At 42.6% G+C, this 27,216-nt stretch overlaps 1 protein-coding gene and 1 pseudogene across 1 annotated transcript; both read right to left on the reverse strand.

Moving 5' to 3' along the window:
* Positions 1-14,000: 14,000 nt before the first annotated feature.
* On the reverse strand, positions 14,001-16,235 carry LOC139159234 (vomeronasal type-2 receptor 26-like). Its single transcript, XM_070736580.1, has 3 exons — positions 16,218-16,235; positions 16,005-16,131; positions 14,001-14,896 (listed from the first exon to the last, which is right to left on the reverse strand). Exons 1-3 carry the CDS (start codon positions 16,233-16,235, stop codon positions 14,001-14,003), a joined length of 1,041 nt encoding a protein of 346 aa, XP_070592681.1.
* A 2,805-nt stretch (positions 16,236-19,040) lies between these two features.
* Positions 19,041-19,532, reverse strand: LOC139158335 (guanine nucleotide-binding protein G(I)/G(S)/G(O) subunit gamma-5 pseudogene; annotated as a pseudogene).
* Between the last annotated feature and the right edge of the window lie 7,684 nt (positions 19,533-27,216).

Genomic DNA, 27,216 nt, shown 5'->3' on the forward strand with positions numbered 1-27,216 from the left:
TCCTGACAGAGACAAAGCAAGCATTTTATTTACTTGTTTGTTTAATTATTTTTTTTGTCAAGCATGTATAAGATAACAGATATAAGTATAAACATGTTTATAAGTACATAAAATGGAGACAAATAAATACAATATTTACAAACAAAGCTTAATCTGGAAAGGAGAGAAAGGTACATTTAACAGCACAGCCCCTGCCTGTCCTAAAATTTGTATAACACAGAGTATGACCTGAAGCATTTATCCTTTCCTGATGCAAGATCCCTTCCATGTTGCTTCAGTTTGATGTTTACATCAAAGGCAGTCACTGGAGACGAAGAAGAAGACATCTCAGGATGAGGATAATTACAGGGAGAAGCAACTTTTCCTCTGGGGATCTTCCTTGGCTCCATTTACAGAAAGGAAGCTGGAATACAGCATGTTAGTGAAAAATTACAGATCCACCCTTGAAGGCAGAGTTCTGTGGTGGTTATGGTCTTTTGTGGCTGCCATATCATGTTAGGATAGGATTTAATATCTGGACTTCTAACATAACTGTCTTATACACTTTTATTCCAATAGCCAGAACAGGACTGAACGTAAAAACCACATAAGGACAAGTCTGCATTTCTGGTGAACTCTGCTTGAGGAAGTGACTGGCCATAAAGCGCTTCATGGCAGCCCCCCCCCCCCCCTTGAGTAACAAGAATGTGCCAGCAGGATGAGAACTGTGATAAAAGGATGCATGTTTACATTTCCTGGGGCACACCGGACGAAAGCAGCAATAAAAGACCTTGCTTTGTGGTAAACAGGAGATAACCATATTCACAACAAAGGTCCCAGGAAATTGGCCATAAGAGACATTTGTTCAGTAGAAACTAGTTACGTGCCATATGTAGATAGGAAGGACTCAGAAGTTGTGTCATATCTTAGAGTCATGTTATTGGATGTTTGTATACCACTTGACATATACGTATAACTTTACCCAATTTGCATATTCCCCCCAATAAAAGGAAGTGCATGGCCCAAAACTGTGTCATTTCACCCGGAGAGAAATGTGTACAAGTTTTCTTTCTAGGATTCGAATTCGTGAGTGACCCCACGTGTCTGGGTTGCCCTAAGTCCCTCTGAAGACCCTGTTTCCCACAGGGACTTTGCGGCATCCGCAGTCTTTCCTGTCAGGACCAGAAGTGGGCTTCTCCTGGTTTGGACCAGTTCTATAGAACCGGTAGTAACTTGATGCTCTGGGTTGCTAAAGCTGGCAGCGACCCAGGGCTGCCACACCCCCAAACTGGCTCTCTTGGTGGCGCCATATGTGATGCCATCTTGTTGTTTGCTTCTGTGCATGCACTTAAGCTACGCTTTAAACAATGCATATGCATTCACACCCATGCTGTAGGAATCATAGACACAGAGACATGATTTTTCGAGCAAAAGCTTTTTCAAGTTAGGAAGAAAAATCTCTCTGACCAGAGCTGGTCCCGTGTTCAGAAGCTCTCGTCTTCCTGGACCTGCGTTTATTTTTTTTATAATAAATTTCTTGTGTATACAAGTATAAAAGATTAACTTTTACTAATTTAGTTACAATGCTAAATGGTTAATGTATGGCACATAGTGTACAGACAAATCATATCAATGTGTGATTGCTAACTAAACAGAAGTGTCTAATTAAGTTTTTTTACTTTAGACAAACAGAAGAGTTTTAATTAACTCAGATAAACAAAAACTGAGTAAATAATTATTTCCTTAAACAGATTAAATAAGTAGGTTTGCTATATCAGCCAGACAGGCATTCCACATGCTTGGCAGGTATTGATAATAAACCTACAAGAGATTGCGCATGTGCCGAATTGCTTTCTAGGCATTTCACCTCTGGCTCCGAATAAATATAAAATGTAAAGAGTTTTCTCCCCCTTAAAAAGACTATAAATCTTCCTTAGAAAAATATAGGAAGAAACAAGAATCTGCCGGCATCAAAGTGAATTTGAAGATTTACGATTTCAAGCAAAGACAGAGGCGCTTTCACTGTAACAAGGAAGTGATAAGTGAGTACAATAAATCTTAAAATGGCGGAGGGAGGGAAAAAAGAAGACATCTCTAGCCTGGCTAATATTGAGAAAAAGCTGGATAAACTGCTGGATATTTGCAGTGGATTTGAACAGAGATTCAACAAAGTTGAGAATAAAATGGAACAGATGGATTTAGAAGTTAAACAAATTAAAAAGGAAGGGGATTCTTCTGCTGGAAAGATACTGAAAGTTGAGAAACAAGTGATGGATTACGATGGAAAAATAAGACAAATAAATGACAGAATCGCAAATTTGGAGGACAGACAGAGAAGGAGGAATTTGCATTTACGAGGGTTCAGAATGGATTTGCCCTCTGATTTTAAGTTAACAGAAGCTGTCTGTGCTTGGTTAAATAAACAGACAGGCGTGCATGTCAGCGTGGAGGAGCTGTTGCGTGTTCATTGGGCAGCCCCCAGGAGAGACGGCAGACAGAGAGATGTGATCATCGCTTTCCTCAGTGAAAAAAAAGCAGAGATGATTTATAAAACTTTGAAGACTTCTACGAGCCTTAAACAAGACGGAAATGAGATAAGGGTTCTGAGGGATCTTTCCTGGGAAACCCTGAGAGCAAGAGCTGTGTTGAAACCAATTGCAAGCCGGCTATATCAAAGTGGAACCAGATTTAGCTGGGGCTACCCAGTGGCCATCTTGGTGTTCCAGGACAATAAAATGTACAGAGCAAGTTCATTGGAGGAGGGAAAGGCTTTACTGGATCAACTGGGGATTAAGTTTGATGAAACTGGAGCACTAGCATATGAAGGAGAAGAGGCTTTTGACGGTCGGAGTACCCCAGATGAGGAGGAAAGACGAAGGGAAGAGCAGCTGAAGGAGTTAAGCGGGCAGGTGGAGGCCATCAGAAAGGAGCAGAGAAGAACACGGGCTCTGCGTGAGAAGAGAGCCAGAAAGTGATGGTGTTTGGTCCCTTGTCTTGTTGTGGGGGGGGGGGAAGGAAAAGGAAAAGAATTATTACTATTACTATTACTATTATTGTTGTTGTTATTATTATTTTTCTTGGAGATGCCTTGGGATTCCTGTATATCTGTCATTCAGTGGGGGAAGTCTAAGGGGGAGAAAAAGGTGGGTTAAGAATTTAAAATTAAAGAAGAAATTAAAGAAGGAATTATTTAAAGGAGAAAGGAGGGGGGGGAGAAATTTTCTCTTTTATAAAACTAAAAAGGGTTGAAAGAGGAGCTAGTTTGAGAGGGAACGCAATCCAGATAATGTGCTTCAGGTATGGGCAAGGTTTTTTCTTGTCTTCTCCCCTCTCAGTGGGGGGAGCACAGGGGGAGGCACGTGGGGGGGGGGTAATAGGGGTAAAGAAAAGGGAAAAATATAAACCAAGGGCAAAACAAGAGGGGAAAAGGGTGTTTTTGGTATATTATGACGGAGTGTAAGATAATGGTTTTAAATGTGAATGGTTTGGGATCGGATTTGAAACGTTTTAGGATATTAAGGATGGCTAAGCAATATAAGGTGGATATTATGATTTTGACAGAAACACATAAAAGAAGGGGAGGAAGGGATAACTTGATTAATGATAGAAATTGGAAATGGGTGTTTGAGTCAAGAGGAACACAAAATAGTCGAGGCACAGCGATTCTGATTCATCAGAGGGTTAATTTTGAAGAGGTCGGAATTCAGAAAGACAGAGAAGGAAGGTGGATATTTGTTAAAGGGAAAATAAATCAAAAGAAGTTGACATTAGCAGCAATTTATGCCCCAAATGGGAAAACAAAACAATTTATAATAAATACTAAGAAGAAGTTAGACAATTTTAAGGAGGGCTCAACTTTTTTGGCAGGAGATTTTAATATGCAATTAACAAATGGGACTGCAAATAGCAGGATGTTACATTTAAATAGACTTAATATGGTGGATCTACATGCAGATATTTTAAACAGAGCTACATATTATGCAGCAAGATATCACACATTTAGCTGCATAGACTACATACTAATGAATAGGGGAGGTAATATACAAGTTAAAAAAGTAGACATTAAAAGTATATGGATATCAGATCATGCCCCACTATTGGCAGAATTGGAAATAGGTCAGGAACGAAATCAAAAAATTTGGAGATATAATGCAGTTGTAACTGCTAGGGAACAAGATAAAGAGAAATTGCAAACAGAGTTATCAGAATATTTTAGAATTAATGATGTGGGTGGTATTAAACAATCAATTGTATGGGATGCATGTAAGGCCTTCATGAGGGGACAATGTATATGTATGGAAGCAGATATTAGGAAGAGGTGGGGTAGAGAGAGGGAAAGGAAGATAAGGGAAATAGATTTGATACAAGAGCAGTTAAGAATAACGAAAAATAGAGATTGGAATAGTTTATTGAAATTGAAAAAGAAACAGTTGATGGTGTATGATGAGATTAAATGGAATAAGATGAGAATGGCGATGCGACAAAAAATACAGAGTTGGGGGACAAGATCAATGCAGCAAATGGCGAGATATCTGAAGAAGAGGAAAGAAAAATCATGTATTTTAGCATTGAGGGACACCAGTGGAGTGGTTAGATATGGTAATGACCAGTTAGAGGAGATAATGAGGAAATATTATGAAGATTTGTATAAAGAGGAGCAAGTGAAGATAGAAGTCCTCAAGGTTGGGAAAATAGTAAGTGAAGAAGACAAACAAATTTTGAATGCAGAAATTACACAAGATGAAATTGCTAGAGTAATTAAAGGGTTATAACAAGCCAAAGCACCGGGCCCAGATGGGTTTACAGGGGAATTCTATAAAACTTATGTGAATGTTTTGCTGCCGCATTTGGGGAAATTGTTTAATAATATATTGTCAAATCGTGATATCCCGCAGACATGGAAGCTTTCAGAAATTGTTACCATTCCGAAGATGGGTCGAGATTTAAGAGAGCCTGGGTCTTACCGTCCGATCAGTTTGGCAAATCAGGATTATAAAATATTTATGAAAATACTGGCAAATAGATTAGAAAATATTTTACCAAAAATAATTGAAGAGGATCAATATGGATTCGTGAAGGGAAGGAAAATAAGTGAACCAATTAGAAATGTAATGAATGTGATGCACCATGCTACCGCTACTAAAAGGAAATTGGGAATTTTGAAATTAGATGTTTATAAAGCGTTCAATAAAGTTAACCATAGTTACTTATATAAATTATGTAACAAATTAAATATGGGGGGGAAATTTTGTGAAACTATAAAAGAGATTTATAAAGGAAATGAAGCATATATAAGAGTGAATGGACAAAGAACGCAGAGTATTAAAATATTAAACGGCACCAAGCAGGGATGCCCTCTGTCTCCAAAATTATTCATAATAGCAATAGAGATCTTAGCTAATAAGATAAGACAAGATAACACTTGGGCAGGATATAGAATAGGGGAATTAGAAATGAAAATAAATTTATTTGCAGATGATGCAATTATATTGACCCAGACCCCGATGGAGATGATTAAAGGTATAATAAATATTTTACAAGAGTTTAAGCAGGAATCGGGACTGTCGGTTAATATGGAAAAATCAGAGATTATGTGTTTAAATATAGATCCGAGAGAACAGATAGAAATTAGGAAAGAATCAGGGTTGAAATTAGGACTTAAAAAAATAAAATATTTGGGAATTTGGTTATTAAAAAACCCAGTGAAAATGGAAGAGATTAATTATAGAATAACATGGAGGAAAATGTTGAAACAGATGAGGAGCTGGAAAGATAAAAAGCTAAGGAGACTCTCTAAAATAAGAGCTTTAAAAATGATGATAGCTCCCAAGATGATGTACCTATTTCAGGTGCTGTCGGGGGGGTTATCGGTATGTAAGGTTAAAGAGTGGGACAAAAAATTAAATTATTGGATTGAAGAAGATAAGAGACCAAGAATAAGGAAAAAGGGGTTAATTGCGAATGAAAAAGAGGGGGGATGGGAAGTTCCATGTTTGGAGCTGTATAGGGAAGCTTTTCAAATGGAAAGGTTAATGGAGTTGCAATTAAGTGAAAATAAATGGGCAAAATTGGAAAAACAGATAAACGGGATGAACAATAGAGAATTAATTTTTAGGAAGTGGAATAGGAGAGATATAGGTAAATTAATAGGCCCAATGAAAGGGACTATGGAAATTTGGAAAAAATGGCAAGGAAAAATAGGATTATATAAATCTAAACTGTCATCGCTTTATGTAATAAATAGAGAAAACGAAATTAACTTAAATAGGGTTATAGGAGAGTTGAAGGGAAGAGGGATAACTAAGATAGAACAGTTATACGAGAAGGATGGCAGGCCAAGTAGAAATCATATAGAATGGTGGTTAGGTAAGGGAAGGTGGCTACAAATAAATGCAATATGTAAATATCTCAATGAAAGGGAGAATAAAGAAGTATTATGGCGGGAGGAGACAGGGTTAGAGAAAATAATAAGAGAAAAAAGTGAGGGGATAAAGGCGCAAGCAACTAATATATACAAACTGCTAGTGCAGTCAGATGGGGACACCATTGATGGATTGACTAAATGGTGGCAAAATGAGATATTAGTAGAGGTACAAGAAATGGAAAATATAGTAGAAGATATAAGGAAAATTAAAAATACAAGAATTAGGGAAATGAGAAGGAAAATATTACATAAGTGGTATTTTACTCCCGTTCAATTTGCACATTTTCAGCAGAATGTCAGGGGGAATTGTTGGCATGGTTGTCAAGATAAAGGAGTGTTTATGCATATGTTTTGGGAATGCCCGATAGTGCAGGAATTTTGGCAAAAAGTGAAAGAGGATATCAATGGAATGTTAAATATACAATGGACAATCACTAAGGAAATGGCAGTACTAGTAAAAAGCAATGCGATGGGAGAATTTAGAGAAATAAAAAAAGCAGCAATAGAAAGTGCTCAGGCAGTAATAGTTTTGGGTTGGAAGGATGCGACAAAATGGACAATGCAAAATTGGTATAGGTACATGGTGGATCATATTCAATTTGAAATTATGGAAAAAAGGATAAATTTGGATAATGAAACTGATTTGGGACGGCTGATGGGACGGTGGGACAAGGTAAGACGATATATGACGAGCAGAATCCGAGACCAAGCTACAAGAAATAAACTAGAATCACTCTATAATATGTACACAGAGATATTGCTCTTGGGTTAAGTGGATTATAAAAGAAATACCCCCAATTTGGTGGTGGGGAATGTGTGTATGTCGGGGTGGTGGGCACAATTCACAATTCACTACGCACTGTTTTATGTTGTGTGATTTTAAATTGTTAAAAATCAATTAAAAAATATTTTTTTAAAAAAAGATAATAAACCTACAAGAACATAAGAGCATAAGAACATAAGAAGAGCCATGCTGAATCGGGCAAAAGCCCATCGAGTCCAGCATTCTGTGTCACACAGTGGCCCACCAATTGTATGTGGGGATCTTGAGCAGAAAAGAAGGCAAAACCCTTCCTTTCTCTTGACTCCCAACAAATGATACTCAAGGGAATCCTGCCTGCCTCAACTAACATAGAGGTGGCACATGGACATCCATTTCAATAGCCACCGATACACTTGGCATCCATGAATCTGTCTAATCCTGCCTTGAAGCTATCCAGGCTGACATCTGTCACAACCTCTTCTGGAAGTGAATTCCATAAACCAACGACCCTCTGGGTGACGAAATATTTCTCTTTATTTGTCCTTGTTTTCTTACCTATGAGCTTTAGGGAGTGCCCCCTCATCCTAGTATTGTGTGATAGAGAAAATAGTTTTTCTCTATCCACCTTTTCTATCCCATACATGATTTTATACACTTCGATCAAGTCACCCCTTAAATCAGCAATGAAGAAAGCCAGAACCCATTCCTGGTCAGGACATCCCAAAGGTGCTTTTTCAAGAGGCAACTGGACTTTCTGGTTTTTCTTTGAAGATGTTTCGCTTTTCATCCAAGAAGCTTCTTCAGCTCTCTTCTCCAGAGCTGGAGAAGATTCTTAAATGAGAGGTGAAGCATGTCATCTAAATAAAACCAAAAAGTCCATTTGCCTCTTGAAAATGCACTTTTGGGACAACCATGATCTGGATGACTGAGAATCTTCATAAACATTTCTGTCAGGACCTGTCCAAAAATGATGCTAGAGAAAGAGACAATATTTCAACACCTATATTGTTGACTTCTGCTGTCCTTCAACATGGTATTTTTTTTATCCAGAGACTGCAGGATAAGGTCACCCAAAGCTACGGATTTTGGTGCCACTTTAGGCCGAGGACACTGAATGTTTTTATCATTGTGTAAATATGGAGAAAGATTTAGTGGAAATATTTTTCCCTTAAGACCAATTCATTACCACACCCATCAAAAACCAGTTTGAAGAGACATGGTTTGCTTTTTTTTGGTTATGTGGATGCAATCCATGGTAGTGCGGCTCTTTCAGCTTCATATCTCTGAGGCAAGGGTGGGTTCTAATTTCTTTTACTATCTATTCTGTGGGTGTGGCTAGGTGGAGGGCATGTGACTGAATGGGTGTGGCCAACTTGATATCACTCATGCACACTTAGTCACATGACACCTCCCATCTAGCCACACCCACCGAAACAGTGGTAATTTTTTGGGGGACCCTGAGAGAGGGAAGTATAGGGAGGGAAAGAGAGGGGGGAAACTCCCAAAAATAGACCACCAGAGGTTTTAGGGTATGGAAAAGCCATACTTTGCCTAGAAGGTGCTGTAGTTAGCTCTGGCCCAGCTCCTGCCCCAAGGACTGTGGATGTGGGGGAGACATCCACATGCTGCAGGCCTGTTTTGCCCCTGGTGGAATCTGCTGATGAAGGCTCCTTTGACCAAGAAGACATGAGTGACAGGGAGGAGGAGAGTGGGGCAGACAGCTCAGAAGGAGATCAATTATCTAGCTCCTCCTTGGATTCAGAACAAGAGTTAATGATACAGCCACGCATGCGGAGAGCGACGCATAGGCTACAACAACTGAGAGATTATTATCAAAGAAAATGAGGCCACCTGTGGTTGGGTGGGGCTGTGGTAATTAGTGAGGCTGCTATAAATAGCAGCCTGTGGGTTTGGCCATTGTGAAGGATTATCTGATCGTTGTGTTTTGTGACTGCTTTACTGACTTTGACCTTTTGTGTGCTGATTTTTCCCCGCTTTGAAACTAAACCAGAGCAAAGTGTGTTTCACTTTGTGAAAGAAGGACTGTGAATTGCCTCACAGCTGTAAGCTAAGTATCACAGAACTGATAAGGGACTTGTACAAATTACCAGTTTGTTTGGAGACGAGTGCTCTTTGCTATACCAAAAGAGGGCTTAGTTTAAGTGACTTTTCATTATAAAGAACATTGCTTTGAATTTTCAAACGTGTGTGTGTCTGAAATTTGTACCTGTGAATGTTTGGGAAAAGTTTACCAGAGAGCCCGACAGAACAGAAGGAATCAAAACATTCAACTTTGCAGTCTGGAGGACATGCCTATGTTTATAAATTCAGTGGATGAGTGCGGGGGGGCAGGGAGACAATGGGAAGGAAAGGGTGACACCTAGGGAAAAATGCAGGTGAGGCACTGGATTGGGTAGCAGGGAGGGAGGAAAGTTCATCTGATCCTGGCTTGGGAAAAGGTGGGGGGGAGGAAGAGGACCTGGCTGCACCCCCCCCCCAAAACACCCCCAGGCACGGCAGGAACCATGGGAAATCACAGAATCTGGGTTGCACAGACATGCTTGTGCCCTGCAATCAATTCAATTCAATTCAATTCAATTTATTAGATTTGTATGCCGCCCCTCTCCGAAGACTCCACCCCAGCCCGGATTCTTCCTATTGCAGCTTAGTTGTGGAGAGGCTTTCCAGCTGGGTCCCTCCTGCCCCTTTGACCGGCCTGCCAGAGAAAGCAGCTGCTTTTGATTGAGATGGTATGGAGCAAGCCACGAGACGGACATCTTACCAGAGACTGGCAACTCTGGATATTTATTTATTTGTTTATTTGTTTATTTGTTTATTTGTTTATTTGTTTATTTGTTTATTTGTTTATTTGTTTATTTGTTTATTTGTTTATTTGTTTATTTGTTTATTTGTTTATTTGTTTATTTGTTTATTTGTTTATTTGTTTATTTGTTTATTTGTTTATTTGTTTATTTGTTTATTTGTTTATTTGTTTATTTGTTTATTTGTTTATTTGTTTATTTGTTTAATCAATCATTCAATCATTTATTTATCTATCTATTTATTTATTTATTTATTTATCGTATTTATATACCACTCATTCTGAAGCGGACTCAGATTGGCTAACAAGTGGGATGAATACAACAGTAATAAAAACAATCGAAATACACAATAAAATCAGTAATATAATAAAACAGTAAAATAATATCCTAAAAAGAACCATACATACACAGCACTCAAATCTAATTCCAGGCCTGCTGGAAAAGCCAGGTCTTAATGGCTTTCTGGAAGACTGGTAGGGAGAAGAAGGGCAAATCTCTGGGGGCAGTTGATTCCATAGGGTCAGAGCCACCACAGAAAAGGCTCTTTCCCGAGGTCCCGCCAACCAACATTGTTTGGCAGATGGGACCTGGAGAAGACTCACTCTCTGGGCCCTTACTGGATGCAATGAGATATGATGTCAGAGGCAGTCCTATAAATAGTCTGGCCCTGAGCCATTTAAGGCTTTAAATGTGATAACCAATACCTTGAATTGGGTTCAGAGACCAACTGGCAACCAATACAGCTCGCGTAAAGATGGAGTAATAAGGGCATACCTAGGTATACCCGGATAAAATGGAGTGGCTGGGGATTCTGCCTCCCAGGGACAATTCCATCTGTCCATCCATAACCCTGGGGGGGGAATTATTGACCCCCTCAGAGAGGGTCCGCAACTTAGGTGTCCTCCTTGATTCACAGCTCGCATTAGAGAACCATCTTTCAGCTGTGGCGAGGGGGACATTTGCCCAGGTTAGCCTGGTGCACCAGTTGCGGCCCTATCTGGACCAGGACTCACTGCTCACAGTCACTCATGCCCTCATCACCTCGAGGTTCGACTACTGTAGAGGTGGGTTTTAAGGAGTTTACGAAAGGCAAGGAGGGTGGGGGTGATTTTAATCTCTGGGGGGGAGCTGGTTCCAGAGGGTCAGGGCCAACACAGAGAAGGCTCTTCCCCTGGGTCCCACCAGATGACATTGTTTAGTCAACGGGACCCAGAGAAGGCCAACTCTGTGGGACCTAACTGGTCGCTGGGATTCATGCGGCAGAAGGTGGTCTCGGAGATATTCTGGTCCGGTGCCATGAAGGGCTTTACAGGTCATAACCAACACTTTGAATTGTGACCAGAAACTGATCGGCAACCAATGCAGACTGCGGAGTGTTGTTGTGACATGGGCATATCTGGGAAAGCCCATGATTGCTCTTGTAGCTGCATTCTGCACGATCTGAAGTTTCTGAACACTCTTCAAAGGTAGCCCCATGTAGAGAGCATTACAGTAGTTGAACCTCGAGGTGATGAGGGCATGAGTGACTGAGCAGTGACTCCCGGTCCAGGTACGGCCGCAACTGGTGCACCAGGCAAACCTGGGCAAACACCCCCCTCACCCCAGCCGAAAGATGGTTCTCTAATGTTAGCTGTGGATCGAGGAGGACCCCTAAGTTGCGGACCCTCTCTAAGGGGGTCAGTAATTCCCCTCCCCCCCAGGTAATGGACGGACAGATGGAATTGTCCTTGGGAGGCAAAACCCACAGCCACTCCATCTTATCAGGGTTGAATTTGAGTATGTTGACATCCATCCAGACCCTAACAGCCTTCAGGCCCCGGCACATCACTTCCACTGTTTCGTTGACTGGACATGGGGTGGAGATGTACAGCTGGGTATCATCAACTGATGATACCTCACCCCATGCCCTTGGATAATCTCGCACAGCGGTTTCATTTAGATATTAAATAGCAGGGGGAGAGGACTGACCCCTGAGGCACCCCACAAGGGAGAAGGCTAGAGGCCGACCTCTGACCCCCCCCCCCACCAACACCGACTGCAACCGATCGCAGAGGTAGGAGGAGAACCACTGAAGAACAGTGCCTCCCATTCCCAACCCCTCCAGCCAGTGCAGAAGGATACCATGGTCGATGGTATCAGAACCCACTGAGAGGTCAAGCACCAGGACAGAGGTGTCTGTCCCTGGCCCGCCAGAGATCATCCATCAACGTGACCAAAGCAGTTTCCGTGCTATAGCTGGCCCTGAATCCTGACTGCTGAGGGGCCCTTCTTGCTTCAAATGCTCCACTATCTTCCCAATGCCCAGAAGCCCATCATCAAGGAACTGAATGACTACATACCAGTTGCTGTAACATCTCTACTTACGGAAACCTTTGAAAGGCTAATGATGTTCCACTTGAAAACCATCATGGTTTTGCACACCATGCAAATTGATTGACTGATGCTGCTGCTAATATGGCTCTGCACTACATCCTAGAGCAACTTGAATCTCCAAAGACCTACGCAAGGGTACTCTTGGTAGATTTTAGTTCAGCATTCAATATCATCATACTGAACATTCTTCTAACTAAAGTAAATCAGCTAGCAATACTTGAACACACTTGTGGATCACAAACTTCCAAACAGACAGGAAGCAGCAGGTGAAGCTAGGCAAAACCACATCAGATACATGTACAATTAGCAGAGCCTCCCCCCCAGTAATGTATTCTCACCACTTCTCTCTCTGTACCAATGACTGCATTTCAAACAATTCATCTCTTAAGCTACTGAAGTTTGCAGATAATATAACAGTGATTGATCTCATTCAAGACAACGATGAAACCGTGTACAGACAGAAGGTTGAACAACTAGCCTCGGGGTGTGACTGAAACAATTTGGAACTGAACACACTCAAAACCATAGAAATGGTGGTAGACTTTAGGAGAGGCCCTCCCATTCTACTACCTCTTACAATACTAGGCATCACAGTATCAATGGTAGAGACCTTAAAATTTCTAGGTTCTATCATATCTCAAGAGCTAAAATGGTCAGTAATATTAAAAATATCATCAAAAAAGCACAACAAGGAATGTTCTTTCTGTGCCAACTCAGGAAGCTCAAAATGGCCAAGATGTTGCTGATACAGTTCTACAGAGGAATTATTGAGTCTGTCATCTGCACTTCTATAACTGTCTGGTTTGGTTCTGCAACCCAACAAGACAGACACAGACTTCAGAGGATAATCATAACTTCAGAAAAAAATAATTACTGTCAACCTGCCTTCCATTGAGGACCTGTATACTGCACGAGACAAAAATAGAGCCATGGAAATATTTACTGACCCCTCACATCCTGAACATAAATTTGTTAAGTCCTCACATCAATTTAATAAAATTGTTTCAACTCCTACCCTCAAAATGACACAGTAGAGCATTGCAAACCAAGACAACTAGACACAAGAACATTTCCCCCCCACTGTCCAACTATTCACTAAGGCTGTATTACTATTACTATAAGTCTTCTCATCGCTCCTATCACCCATCTCCTCCAATTTATGACTGCAGGACTGTAACTTGTTGCTTGTATCCTTATTAATATTGATTGTTTTATCTTAATATTGATTGATTGATATTAATATTGATTGTTCCTGATTGCTTATTTGTACCCTATGACAATCATTAGGTGTTGTATTTCATGATTCTTGACAAATATATCTTTTATTTTATATAAACTGAGAGCATATGCACCAAAGACAATTTCCTTATATGTCCAATCACAGTTGTCCAATAAAGAATTATATTCTAAGCCTCAGGTAAGGAAACTGGACAGATCTGGTGCTTTGAGGGTCCAAAAAACACTCAGTGGATATCTTAGAATTTTACTGTACAAAGTTGGAAACAATATTTTCCAATCATTCTTTAAGTATTTCATCCAAAATGGTTGGTCCCTTCACGTATGGAGAACAACTTGACTATTTCCTAGGTGTGGACAAACTGGAAAATGTTGAAACTTAAAATTCCTCTGTCTCACATTTCTACATTTTTCTGGTTGTAAGCTGCTCCTTTGTATTCAGGTCGGGCCTCAGAATGATAATGTAGCATTTGGGAATGAAAATGCAGCCCAGCAGACCAGCATTGGAGGCCAAAATGGAGAAGACCTGCACAGCCACCATGTATTTCCCTTTGGTGCTCAGATAGGTGGGCACAAATGTCACCCAGACACTGCAGAAAACCAACATGCTGAATGTGATCAGCTTGGCTTCATTGAAGGTCCCAGGCAGATTCCTGGCCAAGAAAGCCAATGTGAAGCAAATGACAGCCAGAAAGCCCATGTAGCTAAGGGTGATGTAAAACATGACAACAGAGCCTTCATTGCATTGCAGGATGATCTCTTCAGGCTGGGAGTCAGAGTCAGGGAATGGGGGAGAAATTCCCAGCCAGATGGAGCAGATGATAATTTGGCAAGCAGAAGAAGAAAGGACGATGGAGTTGGCCAAGCTCTTCCCCAACCATCTCTTCATGTGGTTTCCTGGTTTTGTGGCCAGGAAAGCCAGAACCACTGTGATTGTTTTGGCCAAGAGAGAAGAAACAGCAACTGAGAAAACAATGCTGAACACTGTTTGTTGGAGAAGGCAGGAGGCTTTCCTTGGTTGACCAATGAAGAGAAAAGAAGATAAGATGCAAAGCAGGAGGGAGATTAGAAGGATGTAAGAGAGGTCCCGGTTGTTGGCTTTGACAAGGGGAGTTTCTCTATATTTAATGAATATAATTAAAATGAATCCTGTGATTAGGAACAAGAATAAGACAAAAGAGACCAGGATGATGCCTAGATGTTCATCATAAAATAGGAAGATTATAATTTTGGGGATACATCGGAGTCGGTTCTCATTTGGATATTTATCATCTGGACACTTGGTGCATTTTTCTGAATCTGAAGAAACAAAAAAAAACCATTTTAAAAATATTCTGCTCTTTTAGCTTTCAAGAAATATCACTTTTTAGAGAAAAGTTGTTAATAGGAACATTTTGCAAGGTCCTTTTATTAGCATCTCCGCAGAATGATAAGGAGAATGTGTTTCTCTAAAAACTTTACAGCTAAGATCTATGAAATTGGTGCAAGTCCTAGAATCTGAATTATAAGAGCTGTGGTTGGCACAGTAGTTACAATGCAGTACTGCAGGCTACTTCTGCTGCCTGCCTGCTGCCTGCAATTTGGCAGTTCGAATCTCCCCAGGCTCAAGATTGACTCAGCCTTCCATACTTCCGAGGTGGGTAAAATGAGGACCCAGATTGTTGGAGAAAATATGCTGATCCTGTAAAAATGCTTAGCGAGGCCTTTAAAGGACTGTGAAGTGGTATATGTCTAAATGCTATTGCTATTGTTTCTGCACATGTCCACCACATATGATAATATGGTTAAATAAGGTCCAGGAGGGAAGTGTTTTTAATAGGAAAGTGAACACAAAGTGGTTTCTTAAATTGGGGGGGTTTTAGACTACTTTTTAATATTAGATTTGTTACATTGTTTTCTTTATTGTTGTTAGCCGCCCCGAGTCTTTGGAGAGGGGCGGCATACAAATCAAATAAATAAATAAACAAACAAACAAACAAACAAATAAATAAACAAGAACAAGGGGACACAATCTGAAGTTAGTTGGGGGAAAGATAAAAAGCAACATGAGAAAATATTATTTTACTGAAAGAGTAGTAGATCCTTGGAACAAACTTCCAGCAGACATGGTTGGTAAATCTACAGTAACTGAATTTAAACATGCCTGGGATAAACATACGTCCATCCTAAGATAAAATACAGAAAATAGTATAAGGGCAGACTAGATGGATCATTAGGTCTTTTTCTGCCGTCAGTCTTCTATGTTTCTATGTTTCTATGATCCCAGTGCCCGGTGGCATTTCAAACATTTAACTGATTTATCTTTAAACATTTTTGCCAATCTTTCTAGGGACATATGCCATCTATAAAACATTTTGTACAGGTTCTCCTTATATTTTTGCTGTCCTTTTTTTCCATTGTGGCCCACCTTCCTGAGTAGAGATTGTCCCCTCTGGACAAGGAACGCAGTCATAGCAGCAAACCGGCTCTCCTTCTCGAGACCGCTTGACAAATCCAGGACGACAATTTTCCACACATTTGGACTGAGGCAGAGACTAAGCAGACAAACAATTAATGCCAAAGAAAATATGTTAGGATTCATTATCCATGGAGAATGGATATAGTCATGATCAATAGCTACGTTGCCTCCGGGATTCATTTATGAAATTTCTCACTAGTTCCAAATGTTTTTAAGGATTATATTACAAGCAAGTAATTTACCATTTAAGAAAATCTGGGGTGAAGGAACTATGGAAAGTTCCAACCATTAAGAAAAAACTATTGGTTTCCTCCTTGTGGCCTTATTAATATACTATCGTCCATTTTTATCTATTTATCCATGTTTCAAAATTATAATGATTTATTTATACTCCTCCTCCTCCCTTTCTTCTTCCTCCTCCTCCTCCTCCTCTTCCTCCCCCTCTTCCTCTTTCTTCTCTTTCTGCTTCTCTTCCTCTTTCTGTGGTCGGGTGGTAGGAAAAGCAAGTAGGATGTTTGGCTGCATAGCTAGATGTATAACAAGCAGGAAGAGGGAGATTGTGATCCCCTTATATAGAACGCTGGTGAGACCACATTTGGAATATTGTGTTCAGTTCTGGAGACCTCACCTACAAAAAGATATTGACAAAATTGAACAGGTCCAAAGACAGGCTACAAGAATGGTGGAAGGTCTTAAGCATAAAACATATCAGGAAAGACTTAAAGAACTCAATCTGTATAGTCTGGAGGACAGAAGGAAAAGGGGGGACATGATCGAAACATTTAAATATGTGAAAGGGTTAAATAAGGTTCAGGAGGGAAGTGTTTTTAATAGGAAAGTGAACACAAGAACAAGGGGACACAATCTGAAGTTAGTTGGGGGAATGATCAAAGGCAACATGAGAAAATATTATTTTACTGAAAGAGTAGTAGATCCTTGGAACAAACTTCCAGCGGACGTGCTTGGTAAATCCACAGTAACTGAATTTAAACATGCCTGGGATAAACATATATCCATTGTCAGATAAAATACAGGAAATAGTATAAGGGCAGACTAGATTGACCATGAGGTATTTTTCTGCCTTCAGTCTTCTATGATTCTATGTTTCTATGTTTCCCTCCTCCGCTTCTCTTCTTCTTCCTTCTCCTCCTCCTCCTGCTCCTCCTTCTCCCTCTCTCTTCCTCCTTCTCCTCCTGTCTGCAGGTGCAGGGTCCACTTTTTGCGACAAACGCCATTTTGTGTGATCAAATGCAGCGGCTGTCCAACTGGCATTTGTTGCATCTAATAATCTATCTATACTAAATCTTATTTATTTACTTATTTTTATTTATTTATTGGATTTGTATGCCGCCCCTCTCCATAGACTCGGGGCGGCTAGCAACAATGATAAAAACAGCATGTAACAATCCAATAACAAAACAACTAAAAACCCTTATTATAAAACAAAACATACACACAAACATACCATGCATAACTTGTAATGGCCTAAGGGGAAGGAATATCTCAACTCCCCCATGCCTGGCGGTATAAGTGAGTCTTGAGTAGTTTATGAAAGACAGGGAGGGTGGGGGCAGTTCTAATCTCCGGGGGGAGTTGGTTCCAGAGGGCCGGGGCCACCACAGAGAAGGCTCTTCCCCTGGGGCCTGCCAAACGACATTGTTTAGTCGACGGGACCTGGAGAAGACCCACTCTGTGGGACCTTATTGGTCGCTGGGATTCGTGTGGTAGCAGGCGGTTCCAGAGGTAATCTTGGAATAAAATGTATTCTAAAGGGTCTATTAAGTACGCATTTTACTGAATTTACTAAAAAACAAAATTAATGAAGTTTTTTTTTTTACTTGGCCTACTTGGAATGGATCCTGAAGGAATTGAAAACAGAAAAGATAACAATATTCCACTCACCTTATTGAGCAACTGTAGCTGTGACAGAGCCTTTGGATAGATAACAAGTCTCTGCCTTTCAAAACTTCCCATTTTCTGTAATATGGTATCATTCATGGAGAAAACCAACAAGCTCCCGATGTTCAGATCTGCTGCTACATCTCCATTTTGGTCCAAGTACAATTTCTTCTGGGAAAGATTGCAAAACTCATTCTTCTCGAGAAATGGATGGAACTAGAATGGAAAGAATTTTAAAAGCAGAAACCTTGGGTTTTTACCCCACATGATCTTTTTATATTTGAATCCCCCCCCCCCAATAGTAGTTTAACTTTCCGGTATTCCTAATTGGGAGAAGTGGTGATACCATCTTAAAAGTTAAAATGAAAAAGATTTCAGCAAAATATGAAACTCATCTATACAGGGCAATGTTCCCTCTTATTTTTTTTTTCCGTGTGGGCGGAAAAGTATAGTGTCTGAGTGGCAGTCCCTTTGGGACTGGGCGGCATAGAAGTATAAATAAATAAATAAATAAATAAATGAATGAATGAATGAATGAATGAATAAATTAATAAATTAATAAATAAATAAATAAGAAAAAATTCCCTTTTTTTAATTAAAAGAAATTAATAATAAAACAAAACCAAAATCTATTATTATTACTATCTTCTCCTCTTTTTCCATCCCTGTCTCCTTCCCCCTTGTGTGTGCGTGTCTCTGTGTGTGTGTGTGTCTGTGTGCGAACTCTTGAACCATTTCCAATAACAGGTGAGCTATTGGAAATGGTTCAAGAGTTCTCACACACACACACACACACACACACACAAGGCTGGGGTTTTTTTTCTCTGTTATTATTTGGGTGCTTTTTACCATATGCTTTAAATCAAGAGTCATTTCTCTCTCTTTGTCTCTCCCCCTCTTGCTCTCTCTTTTTCTCACTTTCTCTCCCTCTCTTTCTCTCTCTCCCCTTCTTGCTCTCTCTCTCTCTTTCTCTCTTGTTTTCTCTCTCTCTCTCTATTGCTTTCTTTCTGTCTCACTATTTATATTTCTCTTGCTTTTTTTCTCTTCTCTCTCTTTTCCCCCCTTTTTTTCCCTTTTTTAAAAAAATCATGTCAACCCTTTATTGCTTGAATATAAAATTGATTCCCTCACAACACAGAGTAATAGCAACTAGCATACAGTTTGTTAGAGAGGTAGATTTTAAGGGCTTTTGAAACAATAACAATGTTACAAGCACAAAGTTGGCACATTAATACAAAGTTTCTGTACAGGTTCCAAGCCATCTTGTTTCATTTCCATATTCAACATAATCAGCTAGGAAAAGTTGTTAGATCAAATCAGAGAAAAGAACAGACTTTCTGAGGTCTGAATGGATTTGTACTTGATGAAACTCCTGTTAATAAAGGATCATGATGTGCATTTTGAAGGCAAAACTGCTTCAGATCAGCTGCAGCTTGTGAAACCTTCACGTGACTCATGCTGGCCTCGAGCCGCAGCTGTTGCACCACTTTCTTCATGGCGGCGACGTTGGAGGCACCGGACATGGCCCCCTCACTCACTCAACTTCAACTCTGCGCGACGTCGAACCCGTCAAAGAGCCGCTGCTGCTGCTGCTGGCAAAAAGGGTGGGTCGCTGTGCTTGTGTGGGGCGGGGGACGCGGTGGAGGGTGTTTCTCGGAACTTTCAGGCAAGTTTCCGGCGCTTGGAAAACTCCCCCACCCATAGACTGTCTGGAGAGGTGGGAGGGCGGGGAGAGAGTGAGACAGAGAGACTCAAGCCTAGCGCGCGCTGGTGGACTTCCCTGCGTAAACTCGGCCTCGCGTTTTCCCCCCTCCCTCCTCCTCCCCCGAAGTGGAAGTCCTCTCTTCTCTCTCTTGCTAACTCTCTCTCCCCCCTTTCTCTCTCTCTCTCTCTCTCTCTCACTTACTTTCTCTCTCCCCCCTATCTCTCTCTGTCAGCGAGGGGGCTGCGAGAGCGCTTTCTCCGAGTGCTTCGAGAACGCCTGCCCTGCCTCTACTGCAGCCCCCTTGCTGAAAGTCCGGGACGAAAGTGCTCCCAGCGAGGGGGCTGCGAGAGGGGTAGGGCGGGCATTCCTGAAGCGCATGGAGAAAACCCTCTCACAACCCCTTCGTTGGGAGCACTTTTGCCAAGCCAGCCCCATCGCAGCTGCCCCTCTGTTCCAGCCCCGCCCTCCCAATTGCATCCCTCTTGCCAGGAGCGCGGATGAGGACAAGAAGAAGAAGCTGCAGCGACCACTGAGAGAGAAGTCTCACCCAAGGCAGGAGGCGGCAGAGGAGGAGAGGGGGCGAATCGGGCGGGTGGGGGGCAGGGCCAAGAGGCCAGGAGTGCGAGGGGGCCGGAGGCACCATGGAGAGGCAAGGGTAGCCGCAGCTCCCTTCTACTGCCCGTGCCTCCCCACCCCCCCACCCCGCGGGCTGGCAGGGGGATGGGGAGCACGCACCCGAGGAAAAGGAACGGTGATACAGGGATTGATTTCCAAACTCATACATTCTTTTAGAATCAATATTTATCTTATATGGTATAAGCTCTTTGGAAAATTATCCCCTGGCATATCAGTTGGCCTCTTGTAGCAGCGTAAAGAGATTGTGATCAGAGGTGAAATGCTACCTGTTCGGACCACTTCTCCTGAACTGGTAGTAAAAAATGCTTCAGGCAAACTGGCATATCCAACAATCAGTTGTGTGATGATCAGCTGTACCACATGATCTAGATTAGCTAGAAAGCAGGAATCCCTGTTTTATAGCTAATCTAAATCATGCAACACAGCTTATTTATTTATTTATTTTATTGGATTTGTATGCCGCCCCTCTCTGTAGACTCGGGGCGGCTAACAACAGTAATAAAAACAGCATATAACAATCCAATATTAAAACAGTTAAAAACCTTTATTATAAAACCAAACATACATACAGACATACCATGCATAAAATTGTAAAGGCCTAGGGGGAAAGGGTATCTCAATTCCCCCATGCCTGGTGGCAGAGGTGGGTTTTAAGAAGCTTACAAAAGGCAAGGAGGGTGGGGGCAATTCTAATCTCTGGGGGGAGTTGGTTCCAGAGGGCCGGGGCCGCCACAGAGAAGGCTCTTCTCCTGGGTCCCACCAAGCGACATTGTTTAGTTGACAGGACCCGGAGAAGACCCACTCTGTGGGATCTAACTGGTCGCTGGCATTCATGCAGCAGAAGGCGGTCCCTGAGATAATCTGGTCCGGTGCCATGAAGGGCTTTATAGGTCATAACCAACACTTTGAATTGTGACCGGAAACTGATCGGCAACCAATGCAGACTGCAGAGTGTTGGTGTAACATGGGCATATTTGGGAAAGCCCATGATTGCTCTCGCAGCTGCATTCTGCACGATCTGAAGTTTCCGAACACTTTTCAAAGGCAACCCCATGTAGAGAGCATTACAGTAGTCGAGCCTCGAGGTGATGAGGGCATGAGTGACTGTGAGCAGTGACTCCTGGTCCAAATAGGGCCGCAACTGGTGCACCAGGCGAACCTGGGCAAACGCCCCCTTATCCCCCCTTGCTCTTCTACTTACCTTTGCAGACTAGGATGGTTTCAAAATGCTCCTTTTTCAGAACTGCACAGTAGTGCCTGTGATGCGCAGGCATGTGCAAAGCAGGTGCAAAGTGAACCAGTAGCAGACCTAAAGGATTTCAATCCTGGTTGAGATGATTCCCCTCCTCATTTGGAATTGTTCTCCGAAGGAACTAAGTTTGATAAGCATAGTTCCCTCTAAGCTGAGCAGTGAGCAATCGCTCACTTAAAAATCATCATCAACTCAGAGTTTTCCAAACCTGCCCAGAAGCCGAGAGGGAAAGAGTGAGAGGGAAGGAGAGAGAGAGGAAGAGAGAGAAACAGATAGAAAAAAGAGAGGAAGGAAAAGAGAAAGAAAAAGAATGGGAGTAAGGAAGAGAGAAAGAAAATCAAAATCTAGTTTGAAACTAGCTCAACTATTTAAGTGGCATTTTGATATTGATAGAGTTGCCCTATTATGAGCTCACTGTTATAGACACACAGTACAGTATTTTATTTTGAAATTCTCTGAGGCAAAACAGGGTGGGTTTTTTGTTTGTTTGTTTGTTTGTTTGTTTATTATTTCTGTGCCGCCCAGTCCCGAAGGGACTGCCACTCAGACACTATACTTTTCCGCCCACCCCCCAAAAAAATTAGAGGGAACACTGTTGATAAGTCCTTGTTGGGGTACCATACCTGCCACGGGTGCAGCCTTGTAGCCTCGAAACGTTGTTTGCCTTCCTTCCTTCTCCTCCTGGACGTAGAGAAATACACAGTATTAAGGACATGTGCCAGAGTCATAACAATACTGTAAACATAGTTAGCATTTGATATCCGTGTTCTGTTCCTTTCATTTTGGGTCTCCAGTGGTGCTTTCTGGATGCATCTTCTCTGGCTTTTTACAGAAAAGACATGATTTGAAAAAGAACATTGAAAAGACTTATCTTCAAACTGAGAATCCACAAAGAAATAGGGCTTGAAGGTAGAATCTTTCGTCCTTTCTTCCATCTGAAAAGCAAAGGTCCAAATACTATGAATGTATTTGAGAAGTCTGTGTCTTTTCATTGAATAGATTCCCAAGCCTGTCATGATCCAGACTTTCCCTTGGATGGGTCCTGCCAAACTTTCAAATACTAAATGAAAAGGAATTATTCTTTCAAATATGGAAATATATTCTATGAAGTGAACAAAGACATTGACTCCTCTCCACTTATAGAAGGTGTCTGTCATAGGCATTGTGTGCCCAGGTATTGAAAATTGTTGAGATATGACAACACAAATTCCATTCCTGATAAGCATATGAGTAAATCTCCTCATGAAGTTCTCTCCATTCTCTGTGTCTGAAGCAAAGAGACCAATCAAAGTCCATCCAAAATGGAGGAGCAGTTGGACAATCCCTGGGTAGAGGAACCCTGTTTTGGGGAGCATTCTATGGAAAAAAGGGAATTGACTTTTATCACTCAGAGCCTCTGAAGCAATTCTCTCACTGATCTGAAAAAACAATGAAGACTCTGGTGTTATATTGAGGGGTCAGATCATGTCCTAAATATTACCTTGTAATAAATCAATGTGAATATATTAGAATAGTATATTCTAATGCAGTGGTTCTCAACCTATCTAATGCCATGACGTGTGGCCCCTTAATACAGTTGCTCATGTTATGATGATCCCCAACCATAAGTCTAGCCCCAATTCTCCCAATAGAATTTTAAGTTGATTGACAGGAATGTCAGAGGGACACCCCCACTGTGAATGCCTGATTGGTTGAATTGTAAAAATGTGTTCCAAGGTGCCAGAATACAAGCTTTAGTTCCTCACACCATGGGATATTTGTCTTTTCCCATGGTCATAGGAGACCCCTGTGAAATGGTCATTCGACCCCCAAAGGGGTCCCAATCCCCAGGTTGAGAACCACTGCTCCAGTGTATTCTATATTCTAATATATTGTGAATATATTAGAATACAGTGATCCCCCGCTCGTTGCGAGGGTTCCGTTCCAGGAGCCCCCGCAACGAGCGGGTTTTCACGAAGTAGCGATGCGGAAGTAAAAACACCATCTGCGCATGTGCAGATGGTGTTTTTACTCCCACAGCGCTAGCGAGGAGCCGAAGATTGGGGGCGGCGCGGCTGTTTGCCGCCGGCATGGGGGGCTTCCTAGCAGCCCCCCAAACCCGGGTTGGGGGTCCGGGGGGCGCTGTCTCTCGGTGCTTTTGAGCTGAGTCCGGGAGCGAATTCGCTCCCGGACTCGGCTCGAAAGCGCCGAGAGACAGCGTGGACAGGCCCGTTCCTTGGCGCTGTCTCTCGGCGCTTTCGAGCCGAGTCCGGGAGCGAACTCGCTCCCGGACTCGGCTCGAAAGCGCCGAGTGACAGCGTCGACAGGCCCGTTCCTTGGCGCTGTCTCTCGGCGCTTTCGAGCTGAGTCCGGGAGCGAACTCGCTCCCGGACTCGGCTCGAAAGCGCCGAGAGACAGCGTGGACAGGCCCGTTCCTTGGCGCTGTCTCTCGGCGCTTTCGAGCCGAGTCCGGGAGCGAACTCGCTCCCGGACTCGGCTCAAAAGCGCCGAGAGACAGCGTGGACAGGCCCGTTCCTTGGCGCTGTCTCTCGGCGCTTTCGAGCTGAGTCCGGGAGCGAACTCGCTCCCGGACTCAGCTCGAAAGCGCCGAGAGACAGCGTGGACAGGCCGTTCCTTGGCGCTGTCTCTCGGCGCTTTCGAGCTGAGTCCGGGAGCGAATTCGCTTCAGGACTCAGCTCGAAAGCGGCGAGAATGAACGGCGTGGGCGGGCGAAGGGCGGGCGGCAGCGAGGAGTTTGCGTGGGCGGTGGGGAAACTCCTCGCTGACGCCAGCAAGAGGGGGAAGACCCAGGAAAGCCACCCAGCAGCTGATCTCCCGGTTGCCATCTACGCATGCGTGCCCATAGAAAAAACGCACGCATGCGTAGATGGTATTTTGACTTCCGGGTTGAAAAATCGCGAAGTACCCTGTTCGCAATGGTTGGGGACGCAATAAACGGGGGATCACTGTATACAGTATATTAGAATATAGTGTTCCCTCGATTTTCACAGGTTCGAACTTCGCGAATAGTCTATACCACGGTTTTTCAAAAAATATTAATTAAAAAATACTTCGCGGTTTTTTCATCTCCAAACATTTAATTTTTGCAAATAAATAACAAAAGAAATAATTATTGTTAATAAATAATTATGTTTATAAATATCAGGATCACTGTCTTATTCAATGGTGAGTACCAGTAATAATGGTGAGTAAATGGTTGTTAAGGGAATGGGAAATGGTGGAAGGTCTTAAGCATAAAATGTATCAGGAAAGACTTAATGAACTCAATCTGTATAGTCTGGAGGACAGAAGGAAAAGGGGGGACATGATAGAAACATTTAAATATGTTAAAGGGTTAAATAAGGTTCAGGAGGGAAGTGTTTTTAATAGGAAAGTGAACACAAGAATAAGGGGACACAATCTGAAGTTAGTTGGGGGAAAGATCAAAAGCAACGTGAGAAAATATTATTTCACTGAAAGAGTAGTAGATGCTTGGAACAAACTTCCAGCAGATGTGGTTGGTAAATCCACAGTAACTGAATTTAAACATGCCTGGGATAAACATATATCCATTGTAAGATAAAATACAGGAAATAGTATAAGGGCAGACTAGATGGACCATGAGGTCTTTTTCTGCCGTCAGTCTTCTATGTTTCTATGTTTCTAAGGTGCGCAATATTAAAAACAAATTATTAACAAGACTATATGGAACACAAAACATGAAATTAAAAAAGAATAATTAAAAATGCAAATCGTATTTCTGAATTATAATTTACCACAGTGGTACAAATTCTTCTTGCTACTTGGAATTTGTTCAATTTTAAAATGTCGTCATTGTGGCAAAAATTATGGAGGAAACATGAGCTCCCCAATACTGACGTCCCTTCCTTTTGTATAGAAAACTCTTTTTGCTGCACCTTGCTATTGTACAGAAGATCTTTTAATGAACACAGAGCCTTCACAAGTGTCCAGCAGAAACCCCCAAAGCAACAGATATGGTGTCATAACAGGATCTGGTTGCTTTGAAATTTGCCTCCCTCTAAGGATCCCTAACTATGACATCTCCAATGACCCTGGCAAAATGTCCCTTTTGAATCCCACATAGACCAGCGTTTCCCAACCGGTGTGCCACGGCACACTAGTGTGCCGTGAGACACGGTCAGGTGTGCCGTGAAGCTCTTCGGGACGAAAGCGCTCCCAGCCAGGGGGCTGCGAGAGGGGCGGGGCGGGCTTTCCCGAAACGGATGGAGAAAGCCCTCTCTTGCAGCCCCCTGGCTGGGAGTGCTTTCGCTGCGAGAGAGGGCTTTCTCCATCCGTTTCGGGAATGCCCGCCCCGCCCCTCTCTCGCGCGCGCCGCTCCCCTTTTCTCTCAGCCCTCCCTGGCTTCGCTTCTCAATCCCTCCCTCCTTCCGTCTGTCCTTCCCCTCAGCCATTCTGTCTGGGGGTCTCCCGCTCTTCCCTTCCCTGCCTCCCAGGCTTTGCCTTCACCACCCCCACCCCTTTTTTGGTTGGCAAGGAGTCCTTTGCCACATCCCGCAGCTCGCACTCGGCTCAAGGCTGCTTTCCCTGGCTGTGCTCAGAACCGACAGGGTGCTGCTCTTTCTCTCTCTCTCTCTCCCGTGAGGCGGGGGAAGGGGAAAAAAGCAAAAAAAAACCTTCTTGCAGCGGGGCCGCCCGCGCGCTCGTGCCCGCGCTCGTCCCTTCAGCAGCGAGGGAGGGAAGTCAGAGGGCGAGGGAGGGAGCGAGCGCTCTTGTCCTCGGTGCCCTCTGCAGCCTGTCTTCCTTCTTCTTTGCCGCCGCTGAGGGACGGAGAGAAAGATAGAAAGGAAAGAGGCAGGGAGAGATAGAAAGGAAAGAAGGAGGGAGAAAAGAGGGAGGGAGAGATAGAAAGAAAAGAGATAGAAAGGAAAGAGGGAGGGAGGAAAGAGGGAAGGAGAGATAGAAAGGAAAGAGGGAGGGAGAGATACAATGGAAAGAGGGAGGGAGGAAAGAGGGAGGGAGAAATAGAGTGAAATGGAGGAAGATATTTTTTGTCCAAACTTTTCTTTAGCCCCCCACCCCACCCCACCCGCCCGAGAGAGAGAAAGAGAGACATAGCAAGAGAGAGAGAAAAAGAAAGAGAGAGATAGCAAGAGAGAGAGAGAGAAAGAGATAGCAAGAAAGAGAGAGAGAGATAGCAAGAGAAACAGAGAGAGAGAGACAGAAAAAGAGAGAGAAAGAGATAGAGAGCGAGAAAGAAAGAGAGATAGCAAGAGAGAGAGAGAAAGAGAAAGAGAGATAGCAAGAGAGAGAAAGAGAGACAGAGAGAGAGAGAAAGAAAGAGATAGCAAGAGAGACAGAGAAAGAGAGAGAGAGAAAGAGATAGCAAGAGAGACAGAGAGAGAGACAGAAAAAGAGAGAGAGAGAAAGAGAGAGAGAGAGAAAGAAAGAGACATAGCAAGAGAGACAGAGAAAGCAAGAGAATGAACGAGAGATAGCAAGAGAGGCAGAGAGAGAGCAAGGGAGAGAGAAAGACATAGAGGGAGGGAAGGAGGGAGAGAGAAAGAGAGCAAAAAAGAGAGGAAGAAAGAAAGAAAGAGGGATGGAGAGAGAGAAAGAAGGGAAGGAAGGAAGAGAGAAAAAGAGGGAGGGAGAAATAGAGTGAAATGGAGGAAGAGATATTTTTTTTGTACAAACTTTTATTTAGCCCC

This window comes from Erythrolamprus reginae, chromosome 2 (genome assembly GCF_031021105.1).
Source record: "Erythrolamprus reginae isolate rEryReg1 chromosome 2, rEryReg1.hap1, whole genome shotgun sequence".
Lineage (NCBI taxonomy): Eukaryota > Metazoa > Chordata > Lepidosauria > Squamata > Dipsadidae > Erythrolamprus > Erythrolamprus reginae.

What these genes read in the sequence shown, in the direction of transcription:
- LOC139159234 (XM_070736580.1), bottom strand. An exon ending in GACAATCTCTACTCAGGAAG is followed by an intron (nt 14,897 to 16,004) that starts GTGGGCCACAAT and finishes TTGTTTCTTCAG; the next exon opens with ATTCAGAAAAATGCACCAAG.